The 27,620-nt window shown below is 41.9% G+C and overlaps 1 protein-coding gene across 7 annotated transcripts in view; it reads right to left on the bottom strand.

Moving 5' to 3' along the window:
• Positions 1–4,811: 4,811 nt before the first annotated feature.
• The window catches only part of LOC121269647, a 52,223-nt gene continuing 29,414 nt past the window's right edge, over positions 4,812–27,620 (bottom strand). For 2 of the 7 annotated variants that reach the window (XM_041174405.1, XM_041174406.1), the window contains 2 exons: positions 12,322–12,439; positions 8,185–8,433 (listed from right to left, as the gene is read on the bottom strand). In XM_041174405.1, coding sequence (XP_041030339.1) covers positions 8,287–8,433; positions 12,322–12,439 — 265 coding nt within the window. In that variant the 3' untranslated portion in view covers positions 8,185–8,286. Of the gene's footprint in view, positions 4,892–7,413; positions 8,434–12,321; positions 12,440–18,581; positions 18,628–27,620 lie in introns of those variants that run through there. The other 5 variants (XM_041174410.1, XM_041174409.1, XM_041174411.1 and 2 more) reach the window with 5 other exon arrangements.

Raw genomic sequence — 27,620 nt, forward strand, 5'->3', positions numbered from 1 at the left:
AACTTGAGTACGCCACCCAGACACATAGCGGCTGTAATTTCTCCTCGATGACAGCACATCAAAATCCTGTTTCACACTCCATCCAATTTTCTTTTCTATTAACTGGGTGTGAACAGGCTGCTGATTTGCTATTGTCCTATTCACACTATCGTCAAAATCAATTTCCAGTCACTGGATAGTAAGCAGAGTGGCAACCAAAACAGCTCCTCCAGCATCATGTGATGGTCCACTCTACAGACTTAACTGTGATAGAAACAGAAATAGAATCATAGTTTGGTTACAGCACAGAAGGAAGCCATCCAGCCCATCATCTCTGTGCTAGCCTCCAAAGGAGGAAGTCTAGAGTCATTCCCCTGGCTTTTCCCTGTAGCCGTGAACTTTTTTACTTTGCATACAATGATCCAATTCTCTTTTAGAAACCTTGATTGACCCTGTCTACCTCAATCATTCCTCCTGCCTCCATGTGTAAATTCCATTTTGGTCCCTAATTGGCCGCATTCTTCCTTTTATCACCATTTTACTACTTATATGCCTTAAAAGAGTTTTGGATTCCTTTTATACCAGTCATTTCTCATACTCGCTTTTTCAATAGCCCATTCTGCCCCTCCAGCCTGTTCCACTAATAGCTTCACAAGCCCACAAGATTCAAATGACTTCAGAAGATAGACAATCTCCAAAAAGGAGCCCAATTTATTTTCTCTGAATCTTTCAAATGAGTGACTAAATCATGCTCCACAGGAGAGTAACATCAACGTGTGATGTAGTTACTTCTTCAATTACCCTTTCCTTAGTTTACAATATGCATTTTACAAATTAGCATCCAAGACATAGCAAATTACAATTCACTCAACATCTGTTGCAATTGATTAAAAAGAAACGTCTTGTTTTTATATCGTGCCTTTCATGCCTTCAGGATGTCCTGAAACACTTCCCAGATAATGAAATATTTTTGAAGTGTAGTCGCTGCTGTAATGTAGGAAATGTGGCAGCCAATTTGTGCACAGCAAGCTCCCACAGACAGCAACGAGAAAATGACCAGAGAATCTGTTTTAGTGATTTTGGTTCAGGGATAAATATTGGCCAGGACACTAGGGACAATGCCACCGCTCTTCTTCAAAATCCTCAGGATCTTAAATGTCCACCTAAGACATCAGATAAGGCCTCAATTCAAAGTTGCATCCACAAAACAGCACCTCCGACAGTGCAGCACTCCCTCAGTACTGCACTGAGGCATCAGCCTAGAATTTTGTACTCAAGTCCAGGATTTTAGCAGAAAAACGGTTGATGAACAATAGCAGACATTTAAGAAAATAGCTCATGACTCACAACAAAGGTATATCCCAGTGAGGAAGAAGGATTCAAGGAAGGGGACAAACCATCCATGGTTAACCAAGGAAGTTAAGGATAGTATCAAATTAAAAGAAAAGGCATACAATGCGACAATAGTGTTAAACCAGAGGATTGGGAAAGTTTTAAAAACCAACAAAAGATGAGCAAAAAAAGAGAAAATAAACTTTGAGGGTTAACTAGCAAGTAATATAAAAACAGATAGCGAGAGCTTCTTTAAATATATAAAAATGAAGAGAGAAACGAAAGTGGACATAGGCCCCTTACATAATGAGGCTGGGGAAATAACAATGGGGAACCAGGGAATGGCAGAGTAGTTGAATAAATACTTTGCTTCAATCTTCATGGTAGAAGGCACTAATATCATTCCAGAAATACTAAGTAATCAAGGGGCAAAACAGGAGGGTAGGAAATAAATATAATAATTATCATTAGAGAAAAAGTACTAGGAAAACAAATGGGGCTAAAGGCTGATATGTTCCTTGGACCTGATGGGTTGCATCCCAGGACATTAAAAGGAAGTAGCTACAGAGATAGTGGATGCACTGGTAGTAATCTTCCAAGAATCCTTAGATTCTGGAAAAGTCCCAGAGGATTGGAAAACTGCCAATGTAACACCCTTATTCAAAAAGAGAGGGAGACAAAAAATAGGTAACTATAGGCCAGTTAGCTTAACATCTGTCATTGGGAAAATGTTAAAGTCTATCATAAAGGCTGTAATAGCAGAGCATTTAGAAATATATAATAAAATAAAGCAGCTTCAGCATGGCTCCATGAAGGGGAAATCATGCCTGACCAATTTATTAGAATTCTTTGAGCAGGTAACTAGCAGGATAGATAAAGGGGAAGCAGTAGGTGTAATATATTTGGATTTCCAAAAGATGTTCGATAAGGTGCCGCACGTAAGGCTACTTAATAAGAAATGAGCCCAGGGTGCTGGGGGAAGTATATTAGCATGGATAGAGGATTGACTAACTAATAGAGGCCAGAGAGCTGGGATAAAGGGAGCATTTTCAGTATGGCAACCTGTAACTAGTGGGGTGCCACAGGGATCAGTGCTGGGGCCACAATTACTTATAGTATATATGTATGCCTTAGATGAGAGAAGCGAATGTATTATTGCCAAGTTTGTGGATGATATAAAAATAGGTGGGAAGGCAAGTGGTGAGGATGACACAAGGAGTCCACTGAGGGATATAGACAAGTGAAGTGAGTGGGCAAAAAAGTGGCAGATGGAATATAATGTAGGAAAATATAGGTTATGCACTTTGGCAGGAAGAATGGAGGAGCTGAATATTATTTAAATGGAGAAAGACTGCAGAAGGCTGCAGCACAGAGGGATTTGGGGGTCCTTGTGCACGAAGCCCAAAAAGCTAACATACAAGTTCAACAGGTAATAGAGAAGGCAAATGGAATGTTGGCCTTTATTTCAAAGGGGAGTATAAAAATAGGGAAGTCTTGCTAAAACTATACAAAGCACTAGTTAGACCACACCTAGAATACTGTTTTGATCCCCTTATCTAAGGAAAGATGCACTGGCATTGGAGGCAGTCCAGAGAAGGTTCACTAGGTTGATTCCAGGTATGGAAGGATTTTCTTATGAGGAGCGGTTGAGTAGGTTGGGTCTGTATTCATTGGAGTTTAGAAGAATGAGAGGCGACATTATTGAAAGATATAAGATTCTTTGGGGGCTTGACAGGGTATATGCCGAGAGGTTGTTCCCCCTTGTGGGAGAGTCCAGGACCAGAGGACATAATCTCAGGGTAAGGGGGTGCCCACTTAAACAGAGATGAGAAGGAATTTCTTCTCTCAGAGGGTAGTCAATCTGTGGAATTCTTTACCACAGAGGGCTGTAGAGGCTGGGTTGTTAAGTATATTCAAGTCTGAGACAGACAGATTTTTAATCAGTCAAGGAATCAAGGGTTATGGGAAAAGGCAGGAAAGTGGAGTTGAGGATTATCAGATCAGCCATAATCTCATTGAATGGCGGAGCAGACTTGATGGGCTGAATGGCCTACTTCTGCTCCTACGTCTTATGGAGTAGGACTTGAGACTATGATCCTCAGAGCGAAGAGCTACTTCTATGTGAATCATGGAAGCTGCCAGCAGATTCTCCAGCTCGGATCCTGCCCAAGTGGCAAGTGGAAAGCTGTCAAGGTACAGAGAACATGGCATTGTGAATCAGCATCACACAGATCACCTGAAAGTGCTGTTAAATGTCCAATTGTCAATTGATGAGGTTTTAAACCACCTGCACTGGTGGATGTAAAAGATCCCATGGCATTATTTTGAAGAGAAAGGGAATTATCCCCAGTGTACTAGCCAATATTTCCTCAAACATCATCATAAAAACAGATTGTTTTGTCATTAACACATCGCTGTTCACTGTGCGCAAAATTAGTTGCCACATTTCCTAACTTCACAGAATCACAGAACTTTAATGACACAGAAGGAGGCCATTCGGCCCATCGTGTCTGCACAGGCTCTCCAAACGAGCATTATGACCTATTGCCATTGCCCTGCCTTTTCCCCGCACCCCTGCACATTGTTTCTATTCAAATAATCATTTAATGGCCTCTTGAATGCCTCGATTGAACCTGCCTCCACCACACTTCCAGGCAGCGCATTCCAGACCCCAACCGCTCGCTGGGTGAAAAAGCTTTTTCTCACGTCACATTTGCTGCTTTGGCAAAACACTTTAAATCTGTGCCCACTCGTTCTTGATCATTTTACGAGTGGGGACAGCTTCTCCCCACCTCCTCTATCCAGCACCCTCATGATGTTGAACCTCCCTATCAAATCTCCTCTTAGCCTTCCTCTCCCCAAGGAGAACAGTCCCAACCTCTCCAATCTATTCTCACTGCTGAAGTTTCTCGCACCTGGGACCATTGTGGTAAACCTCTTCTGCAATCTCTCCAATGTGTTCACATCTTACAACAGCAACTATGCTTCAAAAAGGAAAGGTCCCACTGTGATGTGGGACATCCTGCCCCATGTGCCCAAAGTTCAGTGGGTCGAGAATTGGCCTGTTCAGTCACACGAAGACCCAGGGCAGAAACCCAGGACCCTGAGTAGTCGTCATCCTCACATCAAGGAACAGCCAATGGCAACACTTCAAAAAGCACTCCATTGGCTATAAAGCACTTTGACTCATCCAGCGGTGATGTCAAGCGCTACACAAGTGCTATATAAATACAAATCTTACTTTTAAGGGAAGGCTGAAAACTCCTTCACTGCAAAATCCAAAGCTGAACATTTTTCTAAAACTAGGGAATCAAATCAAATTAGGTCTAGAGGAGCTGTTACACTTGCAAATGGTTGTGAGCATATCTACCTCTTACTCTTAATTATAAAGAAACTTTCTCAGTAAACACACAAATCTTTTTCAAAAAATATGCTTCTGGAAATGTTCAAGCAATAACTGGTACAGTTTTCCTACCAGATAGTTTCTGCATCCTGAGGTGTCCCTGGGATCAGTGCAAGTTCCCTGTAGAGGTGAATCCACAATGCAGGTGAGGTCTGACTATCTCAGCCTCCCAGTGACCTTCAATCAAATGAGGAGAAAATTGTAAAGTTTAAAGCATTTTTACAATGATAGGAAAGTGGAAAATAAACTTGCAGCCAACCCTCCCCCTTGGAATAAAACGCACGCTAAGCATTTAAAATTATTCTTGTTTTCACTCAGACGCTTTGCCAGGCTGCATTTTTCTGGAGAGAATGGTTTCCATTTCAAATTTGTTTTATAAAGTAAAAATCAAACTTTTCACAGGCTTGTGAGGTGGCTTCTGACTCAATGGCTTGATGCCTGAGTCTCTCGATCTGTGGCGGGAAGTAAGAGAAGGAGGCCTTTGTTCAGAGTCTTCGGCTGTCCTGAATTTCAGAACTTGGCAAACGCAATTCCCTCTATTGCCGAGGTTTCCTGGGATGATTTCACAGCTTCTCAAATATCTGCTGTTTCACCCAGTCTGCTGTGATGCTCTGCGGATTTGTTTATTGCAAGGCACCTTTTAACAAGTTATCCCGAAAACTACAATTTATTACACAGGTCAGTCAGAAGTAACAGATAATCGTTTCCTTTTATGCTTGAATGGTGAGAGAACTGCGGAGGTTAATGGATGTTTCAAGTTGGGAGTAAATTTACACTTTTTTCTCTTTCTCCTACTCCTTCTTTCTAAGTTTGTGAAAATGCTGTGACTCCTGTAGTCACAGACAATAATGTCTGGTAGTTAAAGGCTATCTGCATTCAGAAATTGAAGTCGTAAAAATCCTACAGCATTGGAGGTCATTCAGCCTGTACTGGATCTTTGGAAGGGCTTTCCATCATGTCCCACTCCTCTGTTCTTTCCCTTTAGCCATTCAAATTTTTCACTTTTTAGTATTTATTCCAATTTCCATTTGTGAGTTATTGTTAAATCTGCTTCACCCAGCCTCTCATTTCAGATCATAAGCATAAAAAGGCTCATCTCCCATCCTCCTCTTTAGCCAATCAACTTAAATTATGTGAAAGCTCTTGTGTGCAAATCTAAATTGTTAATCTAGAATAACCTGCCAAGCAACATCGTTAAAAGGTATCAGAAGACATTAGGATGGCAAGCAGTGAGCATTGGAATGCTGGGAGAAACTAGCCGTTAACTCCAATATTTTACTGGTATTTGCGTTGTGTAAAATCAGCGAAACATTTATCTGCTGGCAGGCTTGGAAAATCCTGCCTTAGCTGTGGGGAGAATTTTGGAGACTGTGCATGGGGCTTCTCGATAGTGAAAGGGCCCAGGAATGGCCACTATACTGTAACACTGCAAAAATCCTGACCCTAGCTGCAGGGGGTCCTCACGTTCAGTGTAAAAGCTGCGAAACATTTATCTGCTCGCAGGCTTGGAAAATCCTGCCTCACGACCACAGATCCAGGGCAATTTGCAATCAATTGGCTCTGGCTCTTTGCAAATTGATGATTCTTTTTTCGCAGCTGGAACTTTCAGAGAGCAGAAAGCTCATTTCCACCCACACACAGATTGAGGAATGTGAGAATGGAGCAGTGGAAGACTAAACTATTGCAAGGGAAATCCTCAAGTGAAGGAATAAAAGCTTTGTTAGGGAAAAAATCTTTAAAAACTGATTGCAGCAATTAATTTAAGACTTTAAGATGCATTTTTATTTAATTGTACAAAGTTAAATTTCACATCCAGGATTTACAGAGTCATAGGAGCACAAAAGGAGGTTATTCAGCCCATCATGTTCATGATTTGTCACTATATTTAAGAGGGAAATTCTAACTTACCAGAACAAGAAACAAATTCGTTAATCACAATGGCTGTAACAGTAACTTTAACCTTTTGCTTCTTACTGTGGGGCATGAAACACGAGATGACTCCTAAGTAGGGGTCAGATTTTCCGACTGCTTTTTAAAAAAACATGAATCTTTCTTACAATGCAGGTGCAAGTTTTGAAATCAGCTGTCTAATTCGGGTAAATTGATTTGAGTGGTCTCATCTACAAAAGCACTATCTGTTGGTTTTTAAAAATTTCCTGTACATTATAAAGCATGTAATTAAATGTTTAAATGAATGTCATAGAATCATACAGCCCAGAAAGAGGCTATTCAGCCCTTCATGTCTATGCTGGCTCTTTGAAAGAGCTAAAAAGTACAGGGTTCAAACCACACTTGTTTAAGAGAGGGAGCCGGCAGTGTCTATGGAAGTTGTACCTTTAACAAGAGCTGATTGAGGGAGAAGAGGGAAAAAGCATCTCAAGTTAATTGTGATGGTGAGAGAATACAATTCATGGGGAAGTAATTCTGCCCCTGCTGCACGTTTTAAGCAATGGGCTCATTTAGTTTGGATTCCAAGGCTAGTTTCACGTTACTAAACCCAACTACCTTAACCAGCAGCAGATTTGGAAAGACCACGGATTAACAAACCGAGCGTCCAGAACCTCGTCAAAAGTGGCTTTAGCAACTGATGGAATGTTAAACAATTGATGAAGGCCATAGTGACAAAATAACACAATGAGGGGGGGGGGGGGGGGGGGGGGGGGGGGGGGGGCGGGGACAGACACACACATTCCAACCCAGCAAATAACACAAGGGAAAAACCATTTATCTCCTTGTCTCTACAGCACTTCAGACAAAAACAGGTCCCTTTCACAGGCTCATCATTCCCTATATTCAGTGCAACAGTTAGTTTCACTAAAAACAGATTATCTAATCAGTTATTTCATTGCTGCATTTCCTACATTACAATAGTGGCTACACTTCAAAAGTACTTCATTGGCTGTGAAAGTGCTTTGGGCCTTGGTTATTTAAAACATTTGAGATTTAATACTTTTAAGAATTTTGAGGCAATCTTTCTCCCCTCAAAAGACACAGAGGGCAGCCGGCTATTTAACTGTGAGAGCAACACAGCTGGGGCTGACCTTAGTCAAGTGTACACTGTAGAGCAGGAGATCTGATGGGAGATATCTGATCTTCACACAAGGTCAAAGTGGGATACAATCCTTTTTCTTTAAATTTACGTTCTTTATAAATAGTTGATAGATATAAATAGAATATATTAAATTCAAAACAAATACATAAATATTTTAGACACTTTGGGAATCTTTGGGATAACCGCAGACTTACAAGGAGGGTGTGTTGTACATCTCAGATTGTATAAATATATAGATATTTACACAGATTAAAGGGAACTTGCAGTCCAGCATGAGTAAATTATAAGCTTCTTTATAACGTAAAGCACTGAGAATGTTCCTGGTGGAGAGTCCAATGGACATTAAAAAATAAATGATTAAAAAGGTCTTTGTGGAGCGGCTGTATCTTTTCTTTGCTCCTTCACTGTGAGTTAGATCCATCACTGATCCCAATGGAGTTCCCTGGATTAGGATTTTTCATTCTGATTGAGCTGTGTTTAAAAAATCCACAAGTTAGTCTTCACTTTGTCATTCCAACCTTTAACAGTCTTGATCCCCTGGACACAAGGGAGAGGCAGACACTAGAGCCATAGAGACAATTGTGGCGAGGAACCAGGAGGCTGATCCTTGCCAGCAGAGGATTGAGTTAGGAGGAATTTTGGGGTCCAGTTTCTTGGAAGGCTGCGCCTGACAATGATTGAGAGGTGGAATTTCAGCAAAATTTAAGAAAGCAAAATTACAATATTACTTCAATTCAGAACTTGACAGCAGGGCAAACAGGGAAGACAAATTTACAACACTAACTTGCATTTATTTGGTGCCTTAATTGTTAAAATGAAGTCCTAAAGAGCTTCAGAGAAGCATTAATCAGACAAAAATGAACCTGAAGTGTGAGGAGGAACAATGAGGTGTTGTGGCACTCAGCTTAGCCAACATGTTGGGTTTAAGGAGAGACTTTAAGGAAGAAGCACAAATGAAATGGTAGAATGAACTCAGATGGAATTCAAGAGGGTGGATGGCTGAGGATGGGGTGGAGGGGAAGGTGCACAATAGACAAGAGCTGGAGGAAAGGAGAGAATTCAGTCTGGAGAAGATGAAGATATTGAGGAAGGGGAGACCATGAAGGAATTTAAATACGAGGGTGAGAATTTTTAATTTGAGGCTTTGGAGGAACCAGTGTAGGTCGGCAAGCAGTACAGGAAATGGACAAGTTTTGGAGAGGTGTAAAAAGAATTTCTTTGAGGAGAGGATGATTAACTGGATGATGTGTGTAGAATGTGAGTAACCATGTTAGAGATAACTAATAGCAGAAAAACTCTCTTTCTGGATGTATAATCCAAGTTGAGTATTCCTGATCACCATCCACTTCCTAAAATGGCTCAATCTGAACCGAAGAGGGTTTTATGCACATTCCCGCACACTTTGATGAGACAGTGAAAGTTGCTTTTACAAAGAGCAAATTGCTATCATTTGAGTGGCATTTGGAACCAACAAACAAACACAGACTGAACTGGGATGGGTGGTGTGGGAGATGGTGGTAAACCAGTCTTCCTCTTTACTATCAAATAGTCCATGCATAGGTAGGAGGCAGGTCTTTAAAAAATAAAATCATTGGTTCAAACTGAACTCTAAGGGCCCTTTGTGCAGAGTTCCTGATCTTGACCAGGTCACCTGGTGGAGGCTATTTAGAATTGAAACAGACCATTCCAAAGTGCAAGTAACTTTAGTCACCTTCTGGTGAACAGGGTCAAAGGGAAGAGATCACCCTTCAATACAATAATCCAAACTGAACTGTGAAGGAAAGATCAATTTTTCTCTTAATATTACTATGGGATGCTTTAAAGCGGGCTTATGGTGACAATGTGTGTCTGTGCGTGTGTACATGTAGCTTAATTAATCTCCAGACAGTCAGGCTGCAAGGTTTGAAATCATCAAAAGGGAAAAGGTGTAAAACAACCATTTGAAATGGTGATGGGTAAACTAGGATGAAGTCTCAGCAGGTAATGTGTGAATGGAATTTACATTTTTAGACAAATTGAGAGGTTGTTTGATTTTCAAAGGGACATGATAAGATGTTTACAACTGGCAAGATAAATAAGGCAAAGTTATGAAATGTATTTTTCCCGCAAGTGCTGGCCATAATGACAACATGAAATATTTTAATATTCTGGGAAAAGTAATTACCAAAGAAAGGTTGAAACAATGGGATTTACAGATCAAAAGGAAGGAAATATATTTAAATAAAGATGGAAAGTTGTGTGTGGCATGACCATGTGAGATCTTGAAAGGTGCTCTGTGTGAAACAGACTTGTGAGAAAAGCCTCTAGCCACTTGGGGAAGTTTGCTGTTCCAGTAACCAAGGTTTCGTTAAAAGCCTTTGGAGTTCCATTGTCAAGTGAGAGGGAGAAAGCAGTTGTGAAATAACTCCCTTATAGCAACTTTGGGTGCGTGTGTTAATATTGCTGGATGTTTTATAGATTAAGAATCTATTTGAGAATGTTGCTTGAAAGGGTTGTATAGTGGAGAGTTTAGTTAAGTAGAAATCTTGTGAGAACTGTTATAAAACTAAAAGTAGCTGTGTAACACTGGTCTTGTGTGTTTACGTTTTCTTTTCTGAACAAGTGTTTTAAATTAATCTTTAAAATCTCTAAACTGGTAGTGGACTCATTACTTCTGACTTCGATGAACAAACATTCTCGTAATAAATACAAATTGCAAAATCGTTGGGATAGCGTGGCTAAGTTTCCCTTTGGGATTTGGTCAAATACCACCGGCCATATCATAACAGAACAGTTTCCCTTTAGAAGAAGAGGAACATTTTCTTTCCAAGTTATTTCCTCCCATATCCTGACTGGCAGCAAGTCCCATTCATCTATCACTCCTGTGCTCGCTAACCTACACTGGCCCTGATCCAGCGATGTCTTAATTTTAAAATCCTCATTCTTGGATTCAAATCCCTCAAGGCCTCGTCCCTATATATGTCTGTGGCTTCCTTCAGCCCTACAATCCTCCAACATTTCTGCACTCCTCCAATTCTGGCCTCTTGAGCAACCCAAATTTCCTTTGCTCCACCACTGGCAGTCATGCGTTCAGCTGCCGAGATGTTAAACCACTCTCTCTTCCTTCAAGATGCTCCTTAAAATGTACCTCTTTGACCAAACATTTTCTAACCAGTCCCAATATCTCTGTACGGTTTAACATTATATTTATTTTGATAATAGTTCCTGTGAAGTGCTTTGGACATCAGAGGTGTTATATAAATGCAGGTTTTTATTGTTGACAAGATCACCCTTCATCCACAGCTGTCAGGCTTACGAGCTGGAGCAGGCCGCTGATGTGACTGACCTCCCCTGGAGCACAGAGCCAAAGGTCAAAGTGAGAGGGGGATGACCAGGATGCAGCAGGTAAAGGAGAAAGGTCAGGATCCCAAATCCAACACCCACATTCCAAACTACAACACTGCCTCGATAGCACATAGAGAAAAAAATAAACAGAAGTAAAAGTTAAAGGAAATGTAACAATCCAGGATTGTATCTTGCACTTTGTAGCAGCTTTCTGTTGCTCATCACGACATGACCACAGGGATAGAAAATGCACCAACTCCATCTACTGGTCGACAGGATTCCTGAATGGAAGGAAATTCTTCTCGGCTTCACTATCCTCAAACTTCTGAGTTTCTCCGGGTGCAGTTCCACCCACAGGTCCCCGGCCTGGGGTGCAGTTCCACCCACAGGTCCCCGGCCTGGGGTGCAGTTCCACCCACAGGTCCCCGGCCTGGGGTGCAGTTCCCCCCACAGGTCCCCGGCCTGGGGTGCAGTTCCACCCACAGGTCCCCGGCCTGGGGTGCAGTTCCACCCAGAGATCTCCTGTCCGGGGTGCATTCTGACCTCGTGTATCTATGCCTGAGGTACAGCTTCACCTGTCCCCTTGTCATTCCACCCAAAGAACCAGTCAAGGAATTCTATACAGCAGGCGCAAGCTTAACATTTGATGGTTAGTGTGAAAAGAACTTGCATTTATATAGCACCTTTCATTACCGCAGAATATCCCAAACAGCTTAACTGTCAACTAAATATTTTTGAAGAGTAGTCATTGTTGTAACATAGGAAATGCAGCTGCCAATTTGTGCACAGTAAGATCCCACAATCAGCAATGGGATAATAATGGATAGTCCGTAGATTGTGCCTGTGCCGGCTCTTTGAAAGATTCTATCCAATTAGTCCCACTCCTCTGCTCTTTCCCCATGGTCCTGTTAATTGTTCCCCTTTAAGTGTGTATCGAATTCTCCTTTTGAAAGTTGTTATTGAATCCCCTCCCAGTGCCGTTTCAGGCAACGCATTCCCGATCACAACAACATGCTGCATAAAAAAATAATTCTCCTCATCTCCCTCTGGTTCTTTTGGCAATTATCTTAACTCTGGTTCCCCTGATTATTGACCCTCCTGCCAGTGGAAACAGATTCTCCTTATTTACTCTTTCAAAACCCCCCATCACATTTGCTCTATAAATCATCAAAGGAATATAAAGTTTGAATGGTGATTTTTTTTCCCCCACTTTACTCATGTTGTCACAAACCTGTCTTTGTACTTTGTGGATGAGGTCACATATCCTACTGACCATCCCCAATCCATGGTCTGAGAATTCCTGGCTGAAGTTGATCTTGAGGTATTCGTAATATTTTAGAATCACTTCTCTGAAAGTGAAAGCAGACAGATCACCCGTTAGTTCACCGAAGACAACTTGCTCGGGTTGGGGGGTCGGTGGGGGGGGGGGGGGGTTGTTGCAGGAGGTGATTTGGTTTTTTCTTGTTGATGGAAGTAGGATACAGTGGGTGAACCCAGTGAACCCTCAATCCATGGGGAGCTACACTCAGAGTGTGGGAGTCAAAGACAGAGCGACAGCACCAAATGCACCAATTGCCTGAAAGAACAACAAAAGAAAGCTGGAAAAACTCAGCACTGCACTGTTTTCCAACATGTCACCCCGTGAATTTATCTCCGACTTTCCAATAACTTGTCAATATCTCGAGTTGCTGATACCAACAGATCTCAATGTTCTGATTTGAGGAACATCACCCAGTGAGGCAGCAGCTCGAAAATCTGTCATTTTCAATCCTCCAGGCCTATTCATTTCTAATTTTTTCAGTGTCTTTATTCAAATGTCTGCTGCCCATGTCCTAACTGGCACCAAGTCCCGTTCACCCATCTCCCTCACGTGTTCACTGATCCACACTGACCTCTCTGTCCAGCAACACTTCAATTTTAAAATTCTCATTCTTATTTTCAAATCACCCCTCCCTATCTCTGTAACCTCCTCGAGCCCCTCAACTGTCCGAGGTCTCTACGCTCCTCCAATTCTGGCCTCTTGCATGTTGCCGAATTTAATCGCTCCACCATTGGTATCCACACCTTCAACTGTAGAGGCTCCAAGCTCTGGAATTCCCTCCCCAACTCTCTTCACCTCTGTCTCCTCCTTTAAGACAATCTTTAAAACTACCTCCTTGACCAAGCATTTCCTAATATCTCGTTATGTCCTTTGAAGTCAAACTCTGTCAGATAATTGCCCTGTGAAGTGCAATGTTAATTTTGTTGACTATGTTAAAGGCATTGATAAATACAAGTTGTTACTGTTGAAAGCAAGAAAGCTCCGAGATACTTCAGAGGTAACTGAGAATTACACAGAAATATCAAGCCCAATGTAGTAATCTGATGTGTAATATAACTTTTAAGTCAAATGCTGTAATGTAAGATCACATGATCTTGATACCCAATAGCAGAGTAGCGCAGGCTACCTCTGTAGAGAAGTCTCGAGTTAGAGTCTGAAGAGAGAAGACAGAGTTTGAGGTGTAAGCGCACAAGTGTAGCTGCTGAGTTCCTTTTATAAATAAATAGAATGTGTTTGTTCTAATAACGGTCCATAGATCTTCCCTTTCTTGGTACCAACCTGGTCATCTCGAAACAAGCGTGCAGCCCGGATCCTTTAGCCTCAACTAACTAGGGCACTGGATCCAACAAACTGGTGACAAGAGTGAAAAGCAAGAAAGGAAAATTCCCTTCCTGATCGTCGAAGTAATCCCCTCGGAGCGTGCCGCAATCTGGAAGAGTGGAGCCTTTCAATCCAATCTCGGATGACGGATCTCAGTATGTTGAACACCTCGTGTTCTTCTTCCAGGCAAACGACATTGTGGGGGGAAGAAGAGGCACATGATTCTTCTGACCACATGTGGGAGTGAGGCATATGGATTAATTCAAAATTTGTTGGCACCCAGTGCTCCAGATTCGAAGTTTTGATGACTGAGTGAACCTCGTAAAGAATCATTACCAGCGCAAGCCGTCCATGATGATGCAACAGTTCAAATTTAACTGAAGGAATAGAGCTGCGGGGGAGACAGTTGCTTGCTACGTGGCAAGTCTGAAACAATTAACTGAATATTGCGAGTTTGGTACATCTATCAATGATATGCTGAGAGATTGTTTGGTGCGTGGTATAAACAAAAATGTGATTCAAAAGAGATTACTGTCTGAAACAAATTTCGATTTTCAGAAGGAATTGGAAATCACTCTGGCAATGGAAAGTGCAGTGCGAGACTCAAAAGCCATACAGGGAGCACAAAATGGTGCTGTCCTCCACATTGGGCAGGGAGCCTCAGCCAAAAAGAGTGCAAAACTGCAAAGCTTTACTCAGAAGCGGGAAGCAGCCATCGCTAGCAGACAAATTGAAAGAGATAAATTATTAGCAAAAACATGTCTTAGTAGTAAACAGAGGTAGGAGCAGACAACCTTGTAATGAACCATAGTTTAAAAAGATCAAATGCTTTTTCTGTCATTGAAATGAACACCTCACGAGACATTGTGAAAATAGAATCAGGCCGACTTCCAGACAAAAGCAATAACCCAATGAGATTAACAGCGTTGAAAAACCTGAAGTAATAGATTCTGATATCGGTTCATTATATCTGTAACTATGAGAGTGAATGAGAAGCCTATCCAAATGGAGGTGGATACCAGAGCAGCCACTACGGTGATTGATGAGCATACTTTTACATACCTGAATCATGGGGAAGGTAAACTAACTTTAGAAGAAACTGGTGACAAATTTTAAACTTACACAGGAGAGGACATACAAATCAAGGGCATATGTAAAGTACATTATGGAGGTCAAACAGTGAGATTAGCCTTGACAGTAATAGCAGACATGGGACCTAGTCTCCCCGGACGAAACTGACTGAAAGAAATTCATTTGGAATGGACTGAAATCTTCCAACTGAGAACCAATGTGCTATCAGAGCTACTACAAAGATATGCCTCAGTTTTCAAGGACGAACTTGGAACAATTGAGGGGCTACAAGCAAAAATTCATGTAGATCCATAGAAAAAACCAAGATTCATTAAGACAAGACACCGAAATGGACAGATTAGAAAAACTGCAAGTGTTATAACCAGTGCAGTTTTCAGAGTGGGAAGCACCAATTGTACCTGTTCTCAAACCTGACCGAAGCATTCAAATTTGTGGGGACTACAAATTAACAGTCAACAAAATGTCAAAATGTGATGGACACCCCATACCTAAAATTGAAGACTCGTACCCTAATCTGCCAGGTGGAACTGCCTAAATGAAGTCATGCCTACCAACAATTGGAATTAGAGAAGGCATCCCAGAAATTTGTCACCATTAATACACACAAGGGGTTGTATCAATACAGCCATTTACCTTTTGACATATCTTCAGCTCGCGCCATATTCCAAAGAACCATGGAAAGTTTACGACAGGGACTGCCCCACGTTGTAATTTATTTGGATGACGTTCTCATGACTGGACTCACAGAAAAGGAACATTTGATGAACTTGGAAGAAGTTTTGAAACATTTGAAACAGGTTGGAGTGAGGTTGATAAAAGAAAAGTGCACATTCCAAGCGTAAGAAGTAACTTACCTAGGTCACAGGGGATTCACAAGGCTGACATCCAGTTGAAGAAAAAGTGAAAGTCATTAAAACAGCCCCAGCGCCAAAGAATACATCCGAACTGAAATCACTCTTGGGGATGATCAATTATTATGGACACTTCTTGCCTAATTTGTCAACAGAACTGGCACCACTGTGTTACTTGCTCAAGAAAATCCAGCGATGGTCCTGATAAACACCACAAGAAGCTTTTCCAAAAGTGAAACAGTTGTTACAATCATCTACACTTCTAGTATATTCTGACCCAAAAAAAGGGCAGATATTAACGTGTGGTGCATCTCCCTATGGAGTGGGAGCAGTGCTTTACCATCGAATGGACGATGGATCAGAACGACCTACAGGATATATGTGTCAAGAACACTCAATACAGCAGAAAAAGGTACTCTCTCAAATTGAAAAAGAAGGCCTAGAGATCATTTTCGGTGTTAAGAAGTTTAATTAACATGTGTAAGGTTGTCATTTTACCATCATAACGGACCACAAGGCATTATTAGGATTATTCGGTGAAGACAAGGCTATACTCCCTATAGCCTCGGCAAGGGTACAAAGGTGGGCATTGATCTTGGCAGCGTAAGAGTATACTTTTATCCATAGACCCAGAAGTCAAATTGCAAATGCAGACGCACTCAGTCGTTTGCCCTTGTAGATAAAAGATGAGGATGTTCCAATTCCTCAAGAATTGTTTTGTTATTGAACTTCTTGGGCTCATCACTGATACGTATTAGACAAATTAAAGATTGGACAAACCGAGACCCGGTCTTATCCAAAGTGCAAAATCAAATTCTTCATGGTTGGTCACAAAAATAAGAATCTGATTAAAGGAAATCGCATTTCCAGAGAAGATACGAGATAACTAGCCAAGAAGATATTTTATTGTGGGGAGCTCGAGTGATTGTTCCTCCAAAAGGATGAAAGCCATCATTATCTGAACTTCACAGTACACATCCTGGAATTTCCAAAATGAATGCAATATGTGGTGGCCTGGAACAAGAACTGAAAGGAATTTGGAAGACAGACGTTGATCAAAATCAACCCATCGAATCATGTACTCTGGAATTGGTGCTATTGAACTGTTTTATCCCACCCTTAAAATCCATGTTTTTGTGTGTCTTATGTATGTGTCTGTGTGTGTGTGTGTGTGTGTGTGTGTGTGTGTGCACGTGTATAGGGATTTAAGAACAGATAGAGTTTATGTTATAGAGTTAGAAATTAGCAGTTCATGTTTCTTTCTTTTGCCACTGGTTAAAGACAATTTGTTCAATGAACAGCTATTTACTTATTAAGTTTACAAGCGTATTCTGTTAAACTAAATTAACCAATTAGGCAGGTTGATCAATGGAAGAGAGAAAGAAAGAGACAGACAGTACCAGCCTAAAAAGCTGGATTTTAAAAAGGAGACATCAGATGCAGAGGAAAGCTCTGATGATGGGAAAATCTTTAACCTAAAACCTAGTGGAGAGATATTTAAATTTGTACAAGCTCTTCCAAAGTTTGGGGAAGGAGATGTTGAAGCATTCTTTATTTAATTTGAGAAGATAGCTAAACAGATAAGCTGGCTAAAGGAAAACTGGACATTGCCCATGCAGAGCAAATTGACAGGTAGAGGACAGGAAATTTATGCTTCACTGTCAGAGGAGGTTTCTAGAGATTATGAAGTGGTGTAAAAGGTCACTTTGAATGCATATGAGTTGGAACCTGAAGCGTACAGACAAAAGTTTCAAAATTTAAGGACACAACCTGGGCAAACTTACATTGAAGTTGAAAGGATTAAGCAAAGTAGTTTTGACAGGTGGATATGAACATTAGGAGTTGAAATTACCTATGAAGTTTTCAGAGAGACCATTCTCTTGGAAGAATTTAAAAACTCCTTATCTTCTGTAATAAGATCCCATGTTGAAGACCAAAGGGTTGCAACTGCTGGTCAGGCAGCAGTAATGACTGATCCATAAAACTAAACTTTTTTCATCAACCCCTCCCCAGATCAGGCAGGAAGGTACTGAGGGTGGAGGTGAAACTCGAAGGCCTAAGTGTTTCCATTGTAATAAAGTGGGACACACTCGTTCAGAATGCTGTAAGTTGCGAGGAAAGCCCATGGGGCTTATTGGAGTTCATAAGAGAGAGTCCAAAAAGGGAACTCAAAAAGAAAATGCCACAGATCAAATTGTAGCTTTAACTACAAATAAGGGTCTGGAGCTAAACACTGCTGTGAATGCAACTGAAGTGAATAAGGTAGATGAGAGATACAAAGGGTTTTTGTCTGAAGGAAATATAACCCCTTTTCCATCAAATGATGTAGCTAAACCCATAATTATATTAAGGGATGCAGGAGCTACTCAAACTCTTTTGCTGGAGGAGGACTTAGTTTTCCCTCCAGAGAGTTCAATGAAAGCTAAGGTATTGGTAAACGGGATAAGTGGAGAGTATATCCCAGTTCCATCGTACAAAGTAATTAGAGTGTGGTTTGTTGTCTGGATCAGTGGTTGTAGGAGTGGTTAATAAATTACCTGTGGATGGAGTTGATTTGCTCCTGGGGAATGATTTGTCAGGAGTGAAGGTTATAGCTTCACCCATAATTACGGAAGGTCCGAGAGAGGCTAAAGAGACGGAGCAGTTACAAGAACAAGTTCCTGGTATTTTTCCATCGTGTGTGGTGATCAGAGCAATGGCTAAACAAGGACATCACTAGAGGTCAAAGTAATACCACAAGCAGATGTTAGAGTAGCCAAAACATTCTTTAAGGATGAGGATAATTCAAAGGAAGCATTTGGCATGTATTCATTAATTGAGGCTCAGAAAGCAGATCCAGGGTAAAACAAGTTAGTACAGTCAGCTCACACTGAAGCTGAGACGGAAGGAGTTCCAAAGTGCTATTACCTTAACAACGAAGTTCTGATGAGGAAGTGGAGATACCCTCACAGACCTGTGGATGAGGAATGGATGGTTGTTCATCTGATAGTGGAACCGCCCAAATATCGTAAGCAGATATTGCGAGTAGCACATGAAATTGCTATAGCAGGACATGTAGAATAAGGAAAACGCAAGCATCGAAAAACAGGCATTTTACCTGACCTAGACTTAATAAGGATTTAGTGCAATTTTTTAAAATGTGTCACACATGTCAGGCAGTAGGTAAACCTCAACATGTAATCAAACCAGCACCTTTAATATAAAAGCAAAATACTGCAGATGCTGGAAATCAGAAACAAAAAAAAAAAATTGCCAGAAAAACTCAGCAGGTATGACAGCATCTGTGGAGAGAAAGACAGAGTTAATGTTTTGAATCCGTATGACTTCTTCTTCAGAACTAACTCAGAATGGGCTCGAAACGTTAACTCTGTTTCTCTCTCCGCAGATGCTGTCAGACCTGCTGAGTTTTTCCAGCAATTTTTGTTTTTGTTTCAGCACCTTTAATATCCATACCAGTTTTTGAAGAACCATTTGGTCGGGTATTAGTAGGTTGTGTAGGACCATTACCCAAAATGAAAGCAGGACATCAGTATATCCTTACAATCACGGATATGACAATCCGATTTCCAGAAGCTATTCCTTTAAGGATGATTAAAGCTAAGGTGGTAGTGGAAAAGTTAACTCTGTATTTCACCCATTATGGCCGACCAATTGAAACACAATCTGACAAAGGTTCTAACTTCATGTCCAAAATTTTCCAGGACATAATCAGCAGTTTGGGTATCGAACAAATAAAGTCTACTGCCTATCATCCACAAACACAGGAAGCTTTAGACAGATACCATCAGACTCTCAAAACCATGATTAAGACCTATTGTCATGAAAACCCAAGGGATTGGGACAAAGGATTAGATTTCTTACTATTTGCTACCAGAGATTCTCCGAATGAATCTATTGAATTTAGTCCATTAGAATTGATCTATGGTCATGAAATAAGAGTGATTAAGGAAAAGTTCCTAAAGCAGAAGGATGAATCCTCCATGTTGGGTTATGTGTCTATGTATCAAGGAAGGCTCACAGGAACATGTAAAGTAGCACGAGAGCATTTGAAAATTTCCCAAGACAAAATGAAAGAATGGGCAGACAAACAAGCTACAACTAGGACGTTCCAAGCAGGAGATGAAGTATTGGTATTATTACCTTTGCAGGGTGAACCCCTGAAAGTGAAATTCAATGGCCCCAACAAGGTAGTTAGGAGGGTTAGTAAAGCAACTTATCTGATAAGATATTCTTGAGCGTAGAGAGAAGAAACGATTTTGTCAGATAAACATGTTGAAGCAATATCATCGCAAGGAAGATGATGGGAAAGAGCAAGTATGCCAGATGATAGGAGTAATGAGGATGACAGAGACAGTAAGAGTAAGGTGGAGGGAGAAGTAGGCGGTGCACAGAGCAAACCTCCTACAGGTCCTCCTCTCGCACTCTCCTAGACTCTTGTGGGACAGGCAGCCAGCAGCACCTAGAGGAGAGTACGAGAGGAGCGTGGATGACCATGTGGGCAGGAGGTGCCTCCGACTGGAACAACTCGAGCTCCGAGTTTTGCAGCTTGAGTGGCAGCTGGGAGCACTATGGTGCCTTCACGAGGCTGAGGCGTTTGTGGATAGCATGTTTCAGGATGTGGTCACCCCACAGCTTAAGGAAATGCAAGCAGAGAGGGAATGGGTGACCGGCAGGTGGAAGAAGGGGACCAGGCAGGTAGTGAGGGAACCCCCTCTCTCTCTCTCTCTCCCCCCCCCCCCCACCAACCCCCGAGTGAATCTCGATCGCAAACCACTTATTGGTCTTGTGAAATGGTGAGAGTGATGTGATGGTTCCTCTGTGGAGGCCATGGCACTGAGGGTAGTCCAGTTGCTCAGGGAGGGAGGAAGAAGTGTGGAAGGGCAATAGTGGTAGGGGATTCGTTAGTGAGGGGAGTAGACAGGCGCTTTTGTGGCCATAGACGTGACTCCAGGATGGTTTGTTGCCTCCCGGCTGCCAGGGTCAAGGATGTCACAGAACAGCTGCAGGGCATTTTGAACGGGGAGGGTGAACAGCCAGAGGTCATGGTCCATGTTGGGTCAATGACGTAGGAAGAAAGAGAAATTAAATCCTGCAAGCAGACTTTGGGGAGTTAGGTAGGAAATTGAAAAGCAAGACTACAAAGGTAGTCATCTCCAGATTACTCCTGGTGCCACGCAGTAGTGAGTATAGGAACAGAAGGATACAGCAGATGAATGTGTGGCTGGAGAGATGGTGCAGGAGGGATTCCTGGGGTATTGGGACAGTTTCTCGGGGAGGTGGGACCTGTACAAATTGGACAGATTACATATGAACAAGAACGGGACCAACATTCTCGCGGGGAGGTTTGCCAATGCTGTTGGGTGGATTTAAACTAAATTGGCAGGGGGGGTGGGATCCTGAAAAGTGATTCAGAGGGGAGAGAATCTGAGTTTGGGAGAGAAGCTGAGTTTGAATTAGAAATTAAAACACTAATGAGAGAGTCTGGAAGGCAGAGGAAACATGGGATGGATAAGAAATAAGTAAGTTTAGCAAAGCTAAATGGAATATATTTTAATGCAAGGAGCCTGAGGAATAAGACGAGCACATGGGAGTATGAACCAAAGCTATGACCGAGACTTGGCTAAAAGGAGGGCAGGGTTGGCAGCTCAACATTCCCGCTTATAGGTATTCAGACAAGATAGAGAGGGAGATAGAAAAGGAAGGGGGGGGGATTGTAATATTGATCAAAGGATCACTGAGGAGGGATGATATATTGAAAGGAGGCATTATGGGTAGAAGTAAAAAACACAAAAGGGGCAAACATGCTGTTGGGTATGTACGATAGGCCCCCAAAGAGTCAGGGAGAGATAGAGGATCAAATATGTAATCAAATTTCAGAGAAATGTAAGAATAATAGGGCAGGAATAGTAGAGGATTTTAGCTACCCAAATATTAACTGGGATTGTTTTAGTGTGCAAGGTAAGGAGGGAGCAAAATTCTTATGCTGCATCCAGGAGAACTCTATTAGTCAATATGTAGAAAGCCCAACAAGGGAGGGGGCAGTTCTGGACCTAATATTCAGAAATGAGCCCAGGCAGGTGGAAGGCATATCAGCAGGAGAGCATTTTGGAAATAGTGACCATAACTCTGTTAGATTTAGGATAGTTGTGGAAAAGGATAAGGTTGGGCCGGGAATAAAAGTTCTAAACTGGGGAAAAGCTAATTTTACTAAGGTCTGATACGATTTGGCCCAAGTGGACTGGGAGCAGTAATTTGCAGAAAACTGTTTAAGAGCAGTGGGAGGCATTTAAGGAGGAAATAGCAAAAGTACAGGACAAATATGTTCCCGTAAAGACAAAGTGGTGGGGAGAACAAATCCGGAGAACCCTGGACATCAGGGTTAAGATTAAGGAAAAAAGAGAAGCTTATGGCAGATACCGAGGGCTCAATACGGCAGAGTCCTTAGGAGGAGTATAAAAAGTGCAGAGGGGAACTTAAAAAGGAAATTAGGAAAGCTAAGAGAGCGCATGAGAAAACATTGGTGGGTAGAGTAAGGAAAACCCCAAGGGTTTTTTTAAATATATAAAGAGCAAGAGAATAACTAGGCCAATTTGGGACCATAGAGGTAATGTGTGTGTGGACCCGGAAGACATGGGTGCAGTCCTCAATGAATACTTTGCGTCAGTCTTCACAATGGAAAAGGATGACGCAGATATAGACAGAAGGGTGGAGGACTGTGAAATATTGGAGGAAATTAACAAAGAGAGAGGATGTACTCACAGGTTTAGCAGCCTTAAAAGTAGATAAATCACAGAATCACAGAGTGCAGAAGAGGCCCTTCGGCCCATCGAGTCTGCACCGACACGCGAGAAACGCCTGACCTACCGACCTAATCCCATTTAGCAGCACTTGGCCCATAGCCTTGAATGTTATGACATGCCAAGTGTTCATCCACGTATTTTTTAAAGGATGTGAGGCAACCCACCTCCACCACCCTCTCACACAGCGCATTCCAAACCATCACCATCCTCTGGGTAAAAAAGTTTTTCCTCACATCCCTCCTGAACCTCCTGCCCCTCATCCGCAGGCCTGGATGAGATGTAGCCCAGGCTGTTGAGAGAGGCTAGGGGAAGAGATATCAGGAGCCTGAGCAGTAATTTTCAAACCCTCCCAGGTCACAGGTGAGGTGCCAGAGGACTGGAGGACTACTAATGTTGTCCCATTATTAAAAAAGGGAGGAAGGGATAGACCAGGAAATTACAGGCCAGTCAGTCTAACCTCAGTGATGGGGAAGTTACTAGAAAGGATTCTAAGGGACACAATATATCTACACTTGGAGAGACACAGATTAATTAGGGATAGTCATCATGGATTTTTTAAAGGGAAGATCGTGTTTGACAAATTTGATCAAATTTTTTGAGGAGGTAACCAGGCGTGTTGATGAGGGTAATGCCTTTGATGTAGTCTACATGGACTTTAGCAAGGCTTTTGATAAGGTCCCTCATGGCAGACTGGTCAAGAAAGTAAGAGCCCATGGGATCCAAGGCAAAGTGGCACGTTGGATCCAAAATTGACTAAGAGGTAGGAAGCAGAGGGTGATGGTCAAGGGATGTTTCTGTGACTGGGAGTTTGTTTCCGGTGGGGTTCCGCAGGGCTCGGTGCTGGGGTTCTTGCTGTTTGTGGTGTAGATAAATGGTTTGGACATAAAAGTAGGGGGGTATGAGCAAGAAGTTCATGGATGACACGAAAATTGGTAGGGTGGTAAATAGTGAGGAGGATAGCCATAAACTGCAGGAGAATATCAATGGACTGGTCAGGTGGTCAGAACAATGGCAAATGGAATTCAACTCGGAAAAGTGTGAGGTAATGCGCCTGGGGAGGGCTAACAAGACAAGGGTTGAACGGTAGGACCCTGGAAAATACTGAGGGTCAGAGGGACCTTAGTGTGCATATCCACAGATCCCTGAAGGTAGCAGGGTAGGTAGATAAGGTGGTTAAGAAGGCATATGGGATACTTGTATTCTACGCCTCGGCTAATAAAGGCAAGTGCAGGGACTGGAACTGTATAAAACGCTGGTTAGGCCACAACTGGAGTGCAGTGTGCAGTTCTGGTCACCACATTATAGGAAGGATGTGATTGCACTGGAGAGGATGCAGAGGAGATTTACCAGGATGCTGCCTGGGCTGGAGGGTCTAAGCTATGAGGAAAGATTGGATAGGCTGGGGTTGTTTTCCTTGGAGCAGCGAAGTTTGGGAGGGGACCTGATGGAGGTATATGAGATTATGAAGGACACATATAAGGTGGATAGGAAAGCACCTTTTACATTATTAGAGGGTTCAATAACCAGGGGCCACAGAATTAAAGTAAGAGGTAGAAGGCTAAGAGGAGAGATTTTTTCACCCAGAAGGTGATGGAGTCTGGAACTCACTGCCTGAAAGGGTGGTTGAGTCAGAAACTCTCGTAACATTTAAGAAGTATTTAGTTATTCACTTGCATTACCATTGCCTCCAGGGTTATGGGCCAAGCCCTGGAAAATGGGATTAGTGTAGTCAGATCTTTGTTGACCAGCATGGATATGATGGGCTGAATGGCTTCCTTCTGTGCTGTAAACATCTGAGTCTATGAGTCTATAATTCAACTAAGCAATACGAAAATACCAGGACAGTTAGATACTGTGTTTTCATATTTAGAGGAATGGAAGATCTAATAAGATTACTTAGGAAGTATAAGGAAATTTGTAGGAATACACCTGGATGTACTGTGTTAGCGAGACATGATGTCAACATAGGAGGCTCAGTGCTGATAAAATAACATCCTTATCAGCTGAGTCCAGAGAACCAAGCTCAGGTAGAAACAGAGATCCAATATATGAAGGAAAATAATTTGATTGAGCCTAGCCAAAGTAGCTTGAGTTTACCGGTAGTGCTGGTACCTAAGCTGGATGGATGAACTAGATTTTGTATAGACTCCCGAAACGTGAATGTAGTAACGAGGATAGGTTCGTACCCAATTCCTTGGTTACAGGATTGCCTCGATAGGGTTGGCAATGCCTCATTTCTTTCTAAAATTGATCTATTGAACGGGTACTGGCAAGTGCCATTAGCATCAAGGGCTAAAGAAACATCTGCCTTTGTCACACCAAGTGGATTATATCAATGTCTAGTCATGCGGTTTGTGTTTAAAAACACCCCAGCTACATTCCAGAGACTCATGAATCAAGTCATAGCTCAAGTACATAACTGTGGTTTATCTAGACGATGTCCTAATATATAGTATCACATGAAAAGAACACGTAAAGCAACAAGGAGGACCTAGTTAAGCAATTGCAGTTGGCTGGCTTAGTCATAAATCTGGCTAAAAGCAAATTTGCAAAAGCAGGGGTAACTTTCCCAGGTCACATTGTAGGACAAGGGCAGGTGTTGCCAAGGACAGCAGAAGTGAACGCTCTAATAGAATTCCCCATTCCTAAAATTAAATGAGAAATCATGAGGTTTTTAGGAATGTGTGGGTTTTATTGGAAGTTTGTGCCTAACTTCAGCACAATAGCGGTGCCTCTCACCAATTTGTTACAAAAACAGGTAATAGTGGTATGGTCGGCAGGATACCAAGCAGCCTTTGAAAAGCTGAAGACAATCTTAATAAATGAACCAGTGTTGGCCGCCCCTGACTTTACCAAACCTTTTAAAATAACCATTGATGCTAGCGACTTGGGGTTGGTACAGTCCTATTACAAGATGATCAATTAGAGATAGAGAAGCCGGTGGGGGACTTTTCCAAGGAACTAAATCAATAGCAGAGGAAGTACTGTACAGTAAAAAAGAAACTCTAGCATTGTTGTTGTTTCTTCAACACTTTGAAGTTTATATCTGACACGATAACAAAGAAACACTAATCTACACTGACCATAAACCACTGGCGTTCATTGAAAAGATTAAAACTCGAAATGTGAAACTGTTTAGATGACATCTCTAGTTTCAACTATTCAATGTAAAGGTTGTTTACATTGCCGGTAAAGACAAGTTTACAAACCTGGTGCTTGTATTCTGTTAACCTAAATTAAACAGTTAGGTGGGTTTAATTAAACTTTTTCACATTTGGCATGGCTCAGGGAGCAGTAGGGCTTGATATTGCAGCACACTATCCCCAGTGAGTCGTGACAATTAGTAAATAATACGGGTGGCTGTATGGTGTTTTATGTTACCTAGTGAATTTTGAGCGCAGCTACCTGCTACTTTGTTTGTTTGTTTCTTGCTGTGTTTTTTCATGTGGATGTTTCTTGGAAGGTTTACTTTGGCAGTATGTTGGTGTGTGACTCTTGTACAGTTCTACTTTTATCTGTGATAAATTACAGCCCGATTGGTAACTGGTGGCCTCTGTCGGAAAGCACACGTCTGTGGGTGTGGGTGAGATCAGAACTGGGATTTGCTAAGATGCTTTCACCTGCTGACAGGTCCACACTGGCAGAATGGCTACTTGGATGAGGTACAGATGGCAGATGGTGCCCATTGAATTATATGCCATCAAGAATCCTCACCTTCAAGACTACTGTTTCTCTAGTCTCACACATTAACCCTTTCAGCCCTGCGTGTGCAGACATACTACATCTCCCCCCAAACCTTTGTCCAAATATATTTTACAATTATATTTACATACTACCCCTTCTCCCCGCCAAAGCTCTGACATCATAGAGGCAGTAGCTACTAGGATTTCAAATCCCATTCCAGCTAATTCTGGAGCGTGGTAACCAGAGACACTGTTGTCATTTCTGGATTGGCATCCAGACTGGGAATTATACCTGGAACCATACATGGCTCAGAGCCACATTTCTCCTTTTGTATGGTAGTGGCAAAATAACAAATTAAATTTCAATATCTAAGTTGGATATCCAGATTAAAGGGTCTGGAGTACAGGGTGGATCCTGTGAATTTCCCCTGAAGGCAGAGTTTCACAAAGTGCCCTTGCAGTCCTGTAATGGAGATGCTTTAATCTACCATCTCCAGAGAAGGTGGCACCTTCAACCATGACCAATTCTGAGGTGGTGGATGCTTAACCACTGTTTCCAAGGAAGATAATAGTCTGTTACAGGATCATAGATTACAGCTAATGTCATCTCAAATAAGACTGAACATGGTGTTAAACCAGCCTTCTGGTGTGAGTGGCAAATCAAGAAAACCAAACTGTTCTCTTCAGGACCAATGAAAAATCGATGTTGTAGTGCAGTAAGGATTGCATTTACCAACTAAGTTTTAACCTGGGTAACACATCTCCTGTGTGGATAGAGAAGGTTTACTACATTAACTTGCCAACATTCTGTACTGGTTTGTAATTAGTTTATTTGGAAAATCCCATCCAGCTCTTCTGCCTATTCCACTCCCCTCATAGCTCTTGGGCTGTTGAAATTATGTTTCATGTGACAATCATGGGAAGCTCAATCTGTCAACCAACTATGATGTTATTCATCTGGCAACAAGTTGTTCCCAACTACTGAATCACACTAACCCAATAGTTAGGCCAGAAATGCTTAATGACATGTTGCCTTGAAGCTTTTAGGGAAATTTGTACTGGGGGGATACATCCAACCACAGACGACAACAACTGGCATTTTATGTAGTGCTTTTAATGTAGTAATGGCGTGAAAGTGAAAGAGTGAGTAATAAGGGGACATGTGGATCATACAAGAGGAGAAACAAAATACCCAGGAATGATTCCGCCAGTGTTCAAGACCAAATCAACATCCCCTGCTGAAAGAACTCAACCGAGTATAAATGTGTCTGAAGGGGTGATTATACCTGAAAGAGTTGATGAACAGATTTACAGATACCCATTGAAGAACCAGATCTCAGACGACTACAGTGAAGGAGGTTCCGGATGAAACATCAGAAGCTGAGACGTCCTACACGCATATGAAAACCCCCAGAAAGGCTGCCTATGTAAATTATTGATGCGTGTAAATAACTCATTTTTGT

This window comes from Carcharodon carcharias, chromosome 25 (genome assembly GCF_017639515.1).
Source record: "Carcharodon carcharias isolate sCarCar2 chromosome 25, sCarCar2.pri, whole genome shotgun sequence".
NCBI classification, from domain to species: domain Eukaryota; kingdom Metazoa; phylum Chordata; class Chondrichthyes; order Lamniformes; family Lamnidae; genus Carcharodon; species Carcharodon carcharias.